The sequence below is a fragment of the Astyanax mexicanus genome, chromosome 1, assembly GCF_023375975.1.
Source record: "Astyanax mexicanus isolate ESR-SI-001 chromosome 1, AstMex3_surface, whole genome shotgun sequence".
Taxonomy (NCBI): Eukaryota; Metazoa; Chordata; class Actinopteri; order Characiformes; family Acestrorhamphidae; genus Astyanax; species Astyanax mexicanus.
In genome coordinates, this window is record NC_064408.1 from 20,255,414 (window position 1) to 20,269,770 (window position 14,357).

The 14,357-nt window shown below is 36.8% G+C and overlaps 1 protein-coding gene across 1 annotated transcript; it reads left to right on the plus strand.

Moving 5' to 3' along the window:
* The first annotated feature begins 1,077 nt into the window (after positions 1-1,077).
* mtfp1 (mitochondrial fission process 1) lies at positions 1,078-13,596 on the plus strand. The gene is made up of 4 exons (XM_007254003.4): positions 1,078-1,256; positions 6,671-6,798; positions 8,607-8,839; positions 10,130-13,596. Exons 1-4 carry the CDS (start codon positions 1,187-1,189, stop codon positions 10,194-10,196), a joined length of 498 nt encoding a protein of 165 aa, XP_007254065.2. The 5' UTR covers positions 1,078-1,186; the 3' UTR covers positions 10,197-13,596.
* The last annotated feature ends 761 nt before the right edge of the window (positions 13,597-14,357 follow it).

The following is a 14,357-nucleotide window of genomic DNA, read 5'->3' on the forward strand; positions in this document are numbered from 1 at the left end:
AAGCAAGACTAAAGGGACCGTCTGCAAACGTCTACATTAAAACAATCTTATGTTAAATACATTATGCGAAAGGTGATATTGGCTATTCACAAAAATAATAAACAAACAAACAAATACATAACAGCAGCCCCTCTCAACCAGGAAAATTTAGGGTCTATTTAATGTGTTAAACAACAACAACAACAACAACAATAATAATAATAATAATAATAATAATAATAATAATAATAATAATAATAATAATAATAATAATAATAATATTAATAATAATATGGTTGGGACAATGAGAGGCCTATCTGAACATAGACAAGTGTGCAAGCAAATGTTATATTAGTGTGTGTAGATATAATGTTAATATATCTGAATGTTAAAATATGTAAAACTATAATTAATATTAATGGCATAAAATGTTATGCAATTAAGGATATGTACCTCTTAATCGTGTCAAAATTGACTGACCACCTCAGTAGGCCCTACATACTTAAGATATGAGGGACTGAACAGGGTTTAGTTAGTTCAGGTATTTTGATTTTGAAGGCGGTAATCATTTTTGAGTACTATTTTGATTGGCACACATTCTCAGTGTGTGTGTTCATGTTGTACCTGTAATTTTATGTGTATAATGATTTAGTTTGTTAAAGGAAATGAGCGTAATTGTTATTTTAAAGGCCACTAGTTTCTTATAGAACATAATTATTTGAGATACATCATACTATTGTTATAATAAGGGCATTTCATGCCAATTATATATAAAAGTCCACTCAAATGCCCTACCATTGAGCTCTTGTGCAAGGCCCTTAACCCAAAGTATGCATTTATGTTTATGTTTTCTTAATCTATGCAAATAAAACATAATTAAAACTAAATATCTACATTCACAACTTAATTAGATATCACATATCACATGTTTAAACCACTAGGACCCTTTACATTGTGATATTAACCATTAGATAATGTATAATACAGTTTATGACCGTTATACATAGGTAACAATCCCTAGAAACCAAAAGAAATAGTTTTATTACAACAGCTCCTTTTTTAATCGCAGCCTGTAATTTGTGGACGGTCCCTTACTTTACAATGTGGCGCATAGGACGAAGCTGCTGCTCCTCTCCAGCCTATCTGCTTCACACAGTGTAGTGCTGTAACCCAGCTGTTCCCCAGGTAATGTGCTAGAAAGAGAGTAATGGAGTCCGTATCCGAAAACGAGAGCAAGAAGGTCGACATTTATCGTGACACATGGGTTCGCTTCCTCGGTGAGTAAATCTGGACTCTTAGCTCACGTGTGTTCATGTTTAATGGCAAGGAAGCTAACCTTCTGTGTCTCTGCTCTCACTAAAGAGCAGCTAGCTAGTTTTTACACCATGTACCTGGCTTTCTTTAAGCTAAACTAATGTTGTGAATGTGTCTAAAATAGACTATAGCACAGTTCTGTGTGTATATTAGTGTTAGTGTGTATAGCTATCTGACTGTCTTCATTATAGGTTGGATGTTAAACTTGCACGAGACAACAATGCAGAAGTGTGAGTCAGACTAGTGTGAACAAATAAGTAACTATAGTTAACATAGCTTAGCTGAGAGAGTCACACCCTGCACAGAGTGAAGTCTCAAAGCCACAGCTTTCCTGTCTGAACTCTTCAGTGTAGCTGGATTACACTGTAACTCAATATGTCTGCACTGTATTTTAAATATGTTAATTAATGCTAAAAATATTGATCAGACAAGTTCAGCATAATTCTGGATGAAATGTGTACCTACTGGTTTACTAGTATTTAAATCAGAAAATACATAAAGGCTGTTACTATGTTCCTCCTTAACCTCCATAAATGCATTTCACCTTGAAACCTCTACTGGTGCATTCACTTTCTAACTAAGGCAAGCAATTAAAAGTGAAACCTGGTGTTGAAAGGACTTGTCTTGTAGGGAAACATGATAACTAGTATGAACTTTTGTCGAATAGCTCAACTCCTTTTACCCCCAGCATTTTAAAATGCAGTGCTTTTAGCCAATGCTCCTAACAGGCTTACAATGCTAGTGTTAGGGGCATAGCATTGCCCATACAAAAAAAAAATATTATTTTACACTATTAACAAAGTAGCACACTTCACTGGTAGAATTCTGAGAGCTCTGACATTTAAAACGAGTCACTAAGAAGTTTGAAAGTGCACAGATCATTAGCTTATTATACAAAAATATACAAATGCGTTGCTTATTTAGCGTTACAGCGTGTTTAAATGTGGTAGAAATGATATATATATAAGCTAAACATAAGTAAAAATGCAATTGAAAAAACAGGAGGACCAGTGAGTGTTTTTTGCCATTTCTCGGTCACGTGACATCTCCTTCAGTAGCTCCTCCATTTCCACTCGCTGTTGTGTTTAAGTGGATTTCTATGGAAATGTGCGCCCAAAGTGTAATTACAGTGAGTGACGCGAGGAGACGAAACTCAGAGATGTGCATCCAGACAGGACTAAAATTACCGGAGGACCACAGAGTTCAGCAAAAAACAGTATGTAAGCCGGTAATTTTCTCAGAGGACGTCTGAAAAAAAACACATACATGGTCGTTTCGGATGGGAATAAAATCACAGAGGACACCCCCATAAAAAAGAAAACTACCCCAGGTCTCCCTGAGAAACTAATTCTGATTTTTACAGGATGGTTAATTTATAGCTAATAAATTCAGCTATTTAGTTTATTTAAAAAAAGAACTGTTTATACACGCAGTACCTTAAAGTAGTCCTCTGGATTTCAACAGAATTAATTTAGAAATTTGTTCCCCTATCCTGTCTCTTCATTCATGTTCGCCAGATTACTTATCAATACTTTTAGGATGGCAGGATACCTGTGCACTTTCAAAGTGTCACGTCGCATTTCTCCAAGGAGTACCTCACAGATGCATTACCACCTGCAGCTGCTGGTCGTAATGATCGTGACCGGCAGTGTCTGGCTAGAATTGTCCAAGCGAACAGATAAACAGCTGTGGCAAAAATAATTTCTACATTCAGTCCGTAAAGCCCCACAAACATATCCTGCAGGTCCTAAAATCTAAAATAATAATGACAAAAAATAGATTAGGTATCATATAAAACTAATAATACATACAAATAAAATTAAGATGACAAATATATTAACATCCTAAATTTCACCCATCAGTAAACTTTTGATTAAAAGCTAAAACCTGACAGATTCTATATTTTGTTGCTGGTTAAATAGAGCAGTGCACACTGCGGATGTCAAACTCACTTTACACATGCTACATCCTCTCATTTTGAAAAGGGTACTGATGTTCTCAGTTTGCTAATCACAAATTAAATATCATTAGCACATTTTGTAGAAGCGTTGTGAAAACTAACTGGCAGCTCACTGACTGACTGACTGACATATGATAGCTTTCTCTGACTGCTCTACATTTTATACAGTATGTTAAAGCTATATTCATATTTCCCCAATAAACTAGGTCATGTGCAGTTTTTGTGTACCCTTCAGGGATCTCACAGCACTCTATTAGTGCTAGCTAATATTTCTAAAGAACATCAGCTCCAATCTCAGTGAGGTAGCATGAGGAAACTACTGTGACAGACAAGTGTATAAAACAGTTACCAGATTAGTGAGTTAGAGTAATTCAATATTTTCAAATATTCCAAAAAAAGTGGAAAAGTTAAATCTTCGCTAAAACCAAATGGCAATAAAGAAATAAAAAACGTTTTAAGAATAAAAGTTGAAGTATCAAGCTGTAAGTCACATCACGTTCTTTTGTCAGGTGCCACGAAGGGGTAAGTGGTAAGCCTTTAGATAAGGGGTAAGCCTTTAGATGAGATGATCATAACGCAGCTTTTAAGAGTTGCTTTAAACATTCTGTCCAATCCAAAGCTCATCTGACAAATGATTCTGCACTACTCTCTTTGGACTGTCTGGTGTATTTGCACTTCCACAGGTATGCTGGCCGTTGCTGGGCCACTGCCAGTCTTGCTCAACATTTCTAAACTGTACACAAAAAAGCAAACACTTGCATCTTCATTTTGCTTGTTTTGAAGCCCTTTATCACCAGCAGTGTTTTTACATAACTTATATTGGATGGAAACCCAATTATTTCTCATTTATTCACACCAAAGTTTCAAAATTGCAAGTAACATTTGCGAATGCTGTTAATCTTGAATTTGTCCTGCCTTCAGCTTTAATACAGATCCTTTTGCATTAGTGTCAGTTTGGTTTTGGAAGAGTTAATGCTTTTAATATGCATCTGAACTCAATTAAAACATTACTGTTGAATGTAGATTCTAAACTTATGTAGTAAGCCTTACCACCTACATACCACCCCTGGTTTACCACATTCAGTCATATTCAATATGGCTTCAGCTCTTCAGTTGTCGGGAAGGCCAGGGTGACTTTGAAATCTGCTGTGTGACTAACTTAGATGCCATAGCCAGCTGGCTGAACACCCCCTCCCCTCCCACTCCTGACTACTAAACAAAACACAGCCCTGCTCTTATATTTTGCATGTCAAACCTCTCAAAACTGCCGTTTTCAAGTGTTATCTCAAAGTGCTGCAGTTGAAGCGCTCTCATAACCAAGTGTACATTTGGTTAAACAGCATGTTGGCAGTGTGGCACTGTGTGAAGTGTATTGCTGTAGCCCCTCATGATGATCGGATAGTTGTGAGAATCAATAGTATAACTGTTTGGAAAAATGCCCAATGGGAAAGTAAATGCTATTTTAAAGCAATAGTTATTAAAGCAGTCTAGAGTGAGTGTATGTTTTGAAGTGAGTTTTTTTTTTAAATATTGTGCTGCTTTTGGTTGTGCCTGCATCATATTAATGATTCATTATTGCATATTAACAATCACAAAATAAAGAGCAAAGATTACCCTTCATAGTGTAAAGGCAAACACATTTGCTGGTAATTCATAGAAATTAATGCAATCCAGTCGAAATCTGTTATTCTAATTCTGCTGGCAAAAAAGTAGAATTCGGCACAACACCTGAAAAGGTAGTTCTCCAAACTGCAAAATGTACATTGGTGCAGACTTCAGCCTTTTAGACTTCAGCGGCTTTAGGGAGTTTAGATCAGATCAGATCAACCAAATGATTAGAAAAAATAGATTTGATCCAGACAGTTGAATCATCACCAATGACCGTGACATCTGATGGGCAATCAGACACTTTACCTGTTTGTCTTTAAGTTCAAAATGCTCCTAAAGAGCAGATCCAGGTCTTTTTTGAGGTCCTTTCGTTTCACAAAAGCTAATGAGCTGACAAATAATTAGCAGTAAATAATAAAGCAATGTAGCATGTATCATTTTTCTTCACAAAAAACAAGCTGTTTGGCATCTATTTTAAACTGTGGCAGTGTTTTGTGTCCTGTTGTAGTTCTGAGATCGGATTTTTCAGCTTTCAGTTAAAAACATTTGGGGACAAAACAGTCTGAAAACACAGGAAAAGATTGGACACGTTTAGAAACAATAATATAATATAAAATATAAAATAACTAAACCTGTTTAGGACACTCACATGACTTTTTGTTTTTCATTTTGATAAGGACTTTGAAGCAGTGTATCGACACTAGTGTATGATAGTGAGACTTAAGTGACTTTGCAGTCATAGTCTGAAACCTCTGATGAGAGTGTGTGTGTATTGCTCTTCTTTTTTTCTCTTTTTTCAATGCACACTTGTATATATTTTAAACTGTTGTGGTAAAAAATAAAGATCACGGGGAACTTCTTTACTTTTGCTGCTTCTGGTGCTTCCAACCATTTTGTGTTTCCAGTTTCCTCTTCTGCTAATTTTATGGTAGTTCAAAAACATACTTTATAATGCACACCACTACTACTAAGAAGTATACCTGTTACTAGGGGTGAGCGATATGGCTCTAAAATAATATCACGATATTCCATGGTATTTTCACGATAACGATACTTTTGATATAATCTGTATCTAGTAGATATATAATGGGAAATGAGAACAGTGTGAATTTTTCTTTTGCTAAAAACAGCAAAAAAGTAGTACCCTGCTGTGACAATTAGAAGTGGGTGATATAGCACAATATTTCAGAGTATAATATCGTTCACGGTATTCAAAATTTTTGGCGATATTATCATGTACGATACGATATGGCACACCCCTACCTGTTACTCTCAGAGTTCCAGAAGCCGTCTTGGAAAACAGTGGTATTGTGCCATCTTTAGCTTTTACTACATTGCTTTTGATTATTGATAGAAAAAGGTTATTGTACAGAAGCAGTGTTCCTCATTCCAGAGCATTCTCTCTGTTTACATTCTGTGTGAAGTTCTCTTACCAGCACCGGCAGCATGATGGCAGCAGAGTTTTAAAGCCTGGGCTTTGCTGACATTAGGCCACAATCTCATTAAAGCCTCCGGCCCTCTTTCAGAAGCAAACCTAGATGTCACTAGAGCATTGTTTTCATTAACATGTCAGACCTGTAATGAAGCTCGAATATTGATGGAGCCAGGCAGTCGCCGTCCTTGCATGGCAAAGGGCCAGCGTGGAAATTATAATAATGGTTCTAATACATTAGCTGCGAGCGCCAGGCGCTGGGGGATCGCCGTGTTGGGGGCCGTAGTGAATTGTTCTGGGGCTTGCCACAATAGCGAGGCAGTGTGGAAGTTTAATTGCTGTCGTATCTTACCCTGGCACTGCCTGTGCCCCTGCAGGCTATGCCAACGAGGTGGGGGAGGCGTTCCGTGCCCTGGTTCCTGTCAGCATGGTGTGGGCCAGCTACGCGGTTGCCACAGCGTATGTGTCTGCAGACGCGGTGGACAAAGGCAAGAAGGCAGCTGTGGTAAGTTTAAATTGCAGGTTTGTGAAAGAACCTTAGGACATTTTACCAATTCATATACAGCTCTGGAAAAAAAATAAGAAACCACTTAAAAATGATGAGTTTCTTTGATTTTACCAAATTGAAAACCTCTGGAATATAATCAAGAGGAAAATGAATGATCACATGCTAAACACTAAGCTGAACTGCTTGAATTTTTGCACCAGGAGTGGCATAAAGTTGTCTAAAAGCAGTGTGTAAGACTGGTGGAGGAGAACATGCCAAGATGCATAAAATCTGTGATTAAAAACCAGAGTTATTCCACCAAATATTGATTTCTGAACCCTTAAAACTTTATGAATATGAACTTGTTTTCTTTGCCATATTTGAGGTCTGAAAGTTCTGCGTCTTTTTTGTTATTTCTACCATTTCTCATTTTCTGCAAACAAGTGCTCTAAATGATCATTTAAGTGCTATAAATGATAATCAGAGAAACTGATTCGGAAACTAAAGCGGCCTCTTATTATTTTCCAAAGCTGTGTATGGACAAAAATATGTAGGACACTTACAAATGCATTGTTTCATCCAAAATCAAGAGTATTATAATGAGTTTATCCTGCTTTTGTTGTAGTAACTGTCTCTACTGTCGATGGAAAGCTTTCCACCAGATTTTGGAGCATTGCTGTGAGAATTTGATTGCTTTCCACAACAAGATTGTTTGTGAGGTCATTCCAAAAGGAAGCACTGGATCACCATCATTCCAGATCACACAGCTCAGTGCTTGTCGGCTGTATACCCCTCTAGCCCATACTTGGCATTAAGTAAGCTTGGTGCCAATAGGTTCATGTTTATCTGCTCCAAAGGGTCCTATTCTATTGAGAATGCTTCTCTACAAGGGCTAGACCAGCTGTGAGTGTGCATTTGTGCATCTGTGTCAGCAATAGCTGTAGCTGAATGCTTTCATTGAAAGGGGTATCTACAAACATTTGTGTACCAAGGCTATAAAATACACTAGATTCAAATGTTTGTGGACTTGCCTTATAATTAGTGCATTAAGCTACTTTAAAGTGCACCCACGTGTGGATAAAATAGCCCTAAATAAGCAAATACCAGCAATTATGGATTTATTGGTGTCAGTTTCACAGAATTTACTATCCAACATCATGTTTACCCTGTTCATTTGATGAGTAATGAAGAGTAATGAAGCAGTAACTTTAGTAAGTCAAATACTAAAGACAGAGTCTTAAGGAGAGTCTTAGAGTGCCTATGTTTCAGTAAAAATACTGATATTTGATTGTACATATAAAATAATACTTATTAATGCATTGTAAACAAAAAAGATTCAATATATCACAATATTGATATCTTGTCCCACCGCTGCAGTCCAGAAGAAATCACTCAACATCAGTATTTGCCCATGCCAATGTTCCTATAGCTCAATGCAATCAAATCCTCATAATCCATCATCTAATGTAAATATTCCCAGAAGAGTAGAGGTTGTTACTGCAGCAACTGGGGACAAGTTCTCTATTAATATGTAAATATTATGAAATGGTAATTCTTTAAGTCTGACAAATATAAAGTCTCACTGAACCTTGTGTATATAAAAAAAAAGATACCATGTAAAGAAACTTATATATACATAAATGTACATACATAAATATAAATATACCTACATATTAGGCCAATGGAATATATTGTTTGATACATTTTGTTTATGGAGAAACTGAATTTATTATTGTAATAAAAAAACAGGTAATGTAAGAGGCTGATGTTTTGTTTTGTTTTCTGATTTTCTTGTTTCTGATTTATTGAACATCTGCTGTGTGAAGGCTCATGGTGACAACCCAGGAAAGACCACACGGATAGCAGTGGCAGTTGTGGACACATTTGTGTGGCAGGCCTTGGCGTCTGTGGCCATTCCTGGATTCACCATCAACCGTGTGTGTGCTGCGTCTCTGTATCTGCTGGGCAGGACCACGCGGTGGCCTTTATCAGTGCGCAAGTGGACCACCACCGCCATCGGCCTTTCTACTATTCCTTTCATTATTACTCCCATCGACAGGTAAGAGACCTCAGCATCGTATAAATTCATATCCTATATTTTTCCATTTTGTGTACCAAATCAAGAACAAGATCACTCCTAGTTGAACAACTTCACAAAATTGTTACATAGTTTCATTTATTTATCTACTCACCATTAGTGTGTAGCCTATTAGCCTCATAAATGGCTGATTTATTGCTTATTCAGGCAAGATTAGCTTGTGTTTGTTTCTTAATAAAGGATTAAATAAACCTGCCTTGCTCCTGCCAGACTGTGTTCCCCATTGCAAAAAAAGGAACTTTATTGTAAGTCTCAGCCAACAGACACACTTTGCAGGAAAGAAAAAGGTAACTTACTCTCATGGCATTCAACATTGTGTTGAAGCAGCTAGGCATTATATAAAATATAACTAAATACCCAAAATTAGGTAGCCCTGGCAGGCAAGACTACACACTGATTGTAAGTGAGGTTTGGTGGAGACATGCCCATTATGCAAATAAATGATGCCTGGAACCAGTAGGGAAGAGTTGCCTGGGTTAATAAGGTGCTATGTTTTTAAGTGAAATCTATAAAGATACAGCAAATAAAATGTACTTCAGAGAGCTTTCCCATCAAAAAGAGATGTGGTTAAAATTTAGGACACTTTTGCATTTTGAAAAAAAAAAAAGGTCTCACACTCTTATATTGGTTGGACCGCCTTTAGCTTTGATTGTTGGACGCATTCACTATGGTATTGTATTAATAAGCTTCTGCAATGTCACAACATCTTGCAGCATTGATGATGGTAGAGTCTGACCACTGCACAAAGCCTTCTCCAGCACATCCCAAAGATTCTCAATGAGGTTAAGGTCTCTGGACTCTGTGGTGAACTCTCTCAATCCATGTGTGAAAATAATGATCTCATGCTCCCTGAACAACTCTTTCACAATTCCAGCCCCATGAATCCTGACATTGTCATCTTGGAATATGCCCATATATATATATATAACCTGGTCTATATTCAGTATATTCAGGTAGTCAGTTGCCCTCATTCTTTCAGCACATACTGTTGCTGAACCTACACCTGAACAACTGCAGCATCAACCCCACATCATTTACTTAGTTAAATCCAGCAACTTTTTTTTGGCCAGGCAGTGTATATTGTTTTTGTGATGTTCCAAAGCAATGCATTAAACAAGCTATTTAAAATCCTAAATAGCAGTGTTTACAGATTATAAAAATACATTTCGGTTACATGGGAATTTCAAATGCTTGATTGTCTTTCAGTGTGTTTCTGACATTTCCTCTGTCTGTTTGTCTGTCTGTGTAAAGGTCTGTAGATTTTCTGCTGGACTCAAGCCTTCGTAAGGTGTATGGTGGAGGAGAAAAGCATGAATGAGCCCACAGGAGCCGAGAGTTCATCTAGATAAACCTCATCAGATTCCCGCAGCAGTGGCCACGTATATCTCCCACCAGTCACCATTAACAGACTGCTTCGTTCAGTTTCTTACACTGTCAGCATCTGATTGTGGCATATACAAATACTCACACAGCCAGGATATCGTCTTACTGAAAAGAGCCAGGCAGTGAGATTTAGTTTTTTTTTTTTTATGAGCTGTTTTATTGCCTGTTCTCAGGTTTTATGCACCTTAATGCTTTCCTCACAAACTGTTAGTTTTCATACTTTGTAAGGTTTTACTACTTTGCTGCACGTTCAGAGTGAGTAACAAATTTTCAGGTGTTGAAATGCTTGCTTGGTCGTGTGTGTTTCGTTTGCTCCTGCATGGGATTGACCCCTCAGGTCTCAAGTGTCATTAGATATTAACGGTTTATCTTCAGTCTGATACAAATGCAGGCTGGTTGGGAGAAGAGAACATGTTACAGAAAAAAAAGACAAAATATTAAACAAACATAAATGCCATCTCTGATTAATATTCTGGAGCCAGAAGAGGTGCAAAAATATTAAAGTAGTTATATAGGCTGTGTTCACATTACCAGACTAAAGTGACTCAAATGTCATACAGATCTGATTTATTCAGGGCTGTGTGGACATATTCAATCTGGTCTTTTAAAATCAGATTTTATTCAGTTTCATGTATGGTTCAAAATTTAGATATGCGACATCAATGTGCATACATTCATAATTTCTCTACATATGCACTTATGCTCTGTTCTGTTAGGGTCAGAAACTGTAAAATATAAATTGTACCACTTTTAAATTGCACATGAATAGCCAATGAAGTGGTATTTACAAGTTGGAAACTCAGTTAAACCTAGTTGTTAAACATAGCTGGATAATATTATTTCATTACATTTACGCCCAATCTCATCTCACCCCTTGGCCCTACCACTACATGGCCCTTCAAACAAGGATTTTTCAAAGGCACACTCAAATCAGAGGGCTGAGAATCACTGACGGCACAAGAGACCAAAGATACCCACCGTACCCAAAGTATTTTTCTTTGTTAAAAATTACGATTATCACTATATTACCATAGTTTAATGTATACGTTCAATGTTTTATGGCCATTTTCTTCTGTTCCAGCTGACAGAGGCAGAAGCTGCAGCATTTAAAGCTCACCTTCCGTCATTTTTTCTTTCATTTTAAAATGTCTAGTTGTGGTCTCTAGTATGAATGAATGACATGTGAGCCGTTTTTGTAAAAAAAAAGTGCTCAGGTGTCTCTGTATAGCTCTTTTTTAATGGACTGTTTTAGGGGTGTGTCCAAAATGACCGGATTCCAGCTTTGCTCATGAATATTCATACATGCAAACAGCATGCAAATATCTCTCCTCTGATTGGCTAGGAGCACTGCGACGCCCCTCCGCCGCTCTGCCGCTCACTGCCTCCCACCTCCTAACTGATGAGCGGTGATGTTGCGTCGCTTCAGCTCCGCCTCTGGGAGTTTCTCGAGCCAAGGTGGGCTGGTCTGTGAGTTTCTGCCTACGTAGGCAGAAAGATAATTCAAAATTCACCCGTTTTTCGGAGGGGGGGGAGGGGGGATTTCTTTGCTTAGCTCCTGCAGACAATGGGGGCTGCAAAACAGTTTAATGTGCAGGTGTACACATTCAACTCGGAGAGACCTACTGTATTCCACAAAAAACAAGAAAAATCGGATTTTCGCGGAAGGTGAGCTTTAAGGTGGAGCAGAAAAATAAAATATCTAATATAGCTAATTTCAGCTCCCCATCACAGTGGAATTAAGAAATGGACAATAATAATTAATTGCTGCACCACCTCCCCCCTTTCTGAGGACATACAGTGCCCTAAAGTTAATTAGTTAAACCATATGTTATATACAAATTAAGCACTTAAATGCAGCAATTGCTCTATTGTCATAAGCCAGCACCAGTGTTGTGCCAACTTCTGACTCCCCACTAGAATCCGACTCCCCCTGCACATGTGTCATGTTGCATTATGGGCACAAAAGATTATGCTTGCGATTCCTATTTCTGTTTTCAAATAACTATTATTATTTAAGCAACACATTAAAACAACAGATGGCGACATAATATCATATCAATGTCTGCATTTTAACACCGATGGGTTCATATTACAGATAGATACAGGTCATTTACATTTAGAAACGTGAACCTTCCGCTGAATTGAGTAATACGGTTTGTAATGTGAACGTAACCGTAGCACCTCAAACGTAGCAACATTTTTGGAGCTGTTATGAAATACACAGATAGAAATAGATTAATGCTTTGGCAGATTTTAAATGAAACTGAAAAGGGAAAAATAGCGGCTTTAAACTATGCTCACTATGCAAGTATCACCAAAGCCATCAGTTGAAAATATGTAAAGTGTAGAAAATATCTATATTTTAAGCCATAATCGCTACTAGATACGCACAACAACGTTGCCTAACAAAGCAGCAACTGTGACGTCAAACAGAAAATAATCATGCAGTTTTTCATTTATACTGTAAAAAAATAAAAGTACTACAAATGGTTCTTTGAGAGATGCCATAAAAGAATAATTTTGGTTTCATTAAAGACCCTTGTTAAAGAGATGTGTGAGAATGAAGAACATTTAAAAAAAACTTAATCTAAACAATCTTTAGCAAGTTATAGGTTCTTTATTAAACCAAAATTGGTTCTTCTATTTTTAAAGTGTAGGTGAATTTTATTGCTTTTCTTTCAGTTATAGTATATCCCAGCATTCACATATGTTAAATATGCATGTTTCTGTGAAGACTAGCTGGAAACCTTTGTTTACACAAACTGTTAAAAAACTTTACTGTTTTTTAAAAAGATAAAGATTTATTTTCTATGTTTTCATATATTATGAGGCATTAACTATTTGCATGCAGTGTAGTATAAAGTGTGGCCAGGCATTGGTAGCTAAAAGGTGTTCTATTCTAGCATCTTTTCTGTTAGTACTGTATAGTATATGGTCGATTCAAAACCTTGTGTCTCCATTTTTGTCAACTTCATTTTTGTCAACTGTTCCACTTAAATTGAAAGTGACTGTGCTTTTATCAGAGTTTCATGATGAATAGACATGATCGTTACCAGAAATGGTCGTTTGTTCTATTAACTTCTGTTGGGGAAAAAAAATATTATTAGAGACTGTAGATGATAGATAAATATATATAAAATAATTTTTTTTCTCCATTTTGGAGCTACAAGGTTTGTCAACTATATACCGTACATACATTTATATGTACACATGATTGTACGAAAACTGTTGGACAATATGTACTTTAAAAGTAAAATCTTTCATATGTGAAACAAAAAAAACACTGTTTAAAAAATGGAGGAGTACTGTAATAAAATCCATAATATGACCTAAAATATGTTTCTGGCATTTTATTGTGTTTTACTTAAATGGCATAATGAGTTGATTTGCACCCTTCAGTGACTGATCGTGTCTATAAGCAAGTTTTATTATTATTTGTTTTATTATTAGCTGTGTTCCAGTGTTTGAGCTGCAGCCAAGGTGAGGGCTGCATTTCCTGGCTGCTTATAGAAGGCAGTTTCAATGTGAAGAATTATTTGTATACAGCTGAGAAATGCAGCTGATGTTCGGAATTATTTGAAGGATGCAAACAACACTAACCATACACTAGACGACTTTAAAAAGACTAAAGTCTGAAACCCTCTCACATCTAAAGACATGTCAGAGACTTTTTATTCACAGATTTTGCCTCACAGGCTAAGGTTTTGCAAAGGTTGGGGGTCTTGCAGGGTCACTATTTGCAAGACTGCAAGTAGATTCTTTCTGAAATTATTTATGAATTAAATTTGTCTGCAACAGTGAAATCGCTTTAAATAATTGTTTGGTGTAAAGTCAGCATATTATATTCCTTGCGGCCCTCATTTACCCACAATTCTTTGTTTATGTAAAAAATTTTGTGAATCTGTACAAACTTTCTAAAAAAAAAAACAGCTAAAAACTTTGGAGTTTACCACGACTGGTTTGACAGACATTTGGTGGACAGCTGGTGGTTTATAGTAAACGTAAAGCGAAACTAGGGAAGTCTCACATTTTAGCTAAAAGCTAAAAAGAACTCTGACTTCAGGGCTTTTTTTAAATAGTAAATCCAACTAGTGGG

Excerpts from the sequence above, each read along its gene's own strand:
- mtfp1 (XM_007254003.4), top strand. The coding sequence starts at position 1,187 with ATGGAGTCCGTATCCGAAAACGAGAGCAAGAAGGTCGACATTTATCGT. Across the intron at positions 6,799-8,606 it reads AAGGCAAGAAGGCAGCTGTG|GCTCATGGTGACAACCCAGG; the intron begins GTAAGTTTAAAT and ends TGCTGTGTGAAG. Across the intron at positions 8,840-10,129 it reads ATTATTACTCCCATCGACAG|GTCTGTAGATTTTCTGCTGG; the intron begins GTAAGAGACCTC and ends GTCTGTGTAAAG.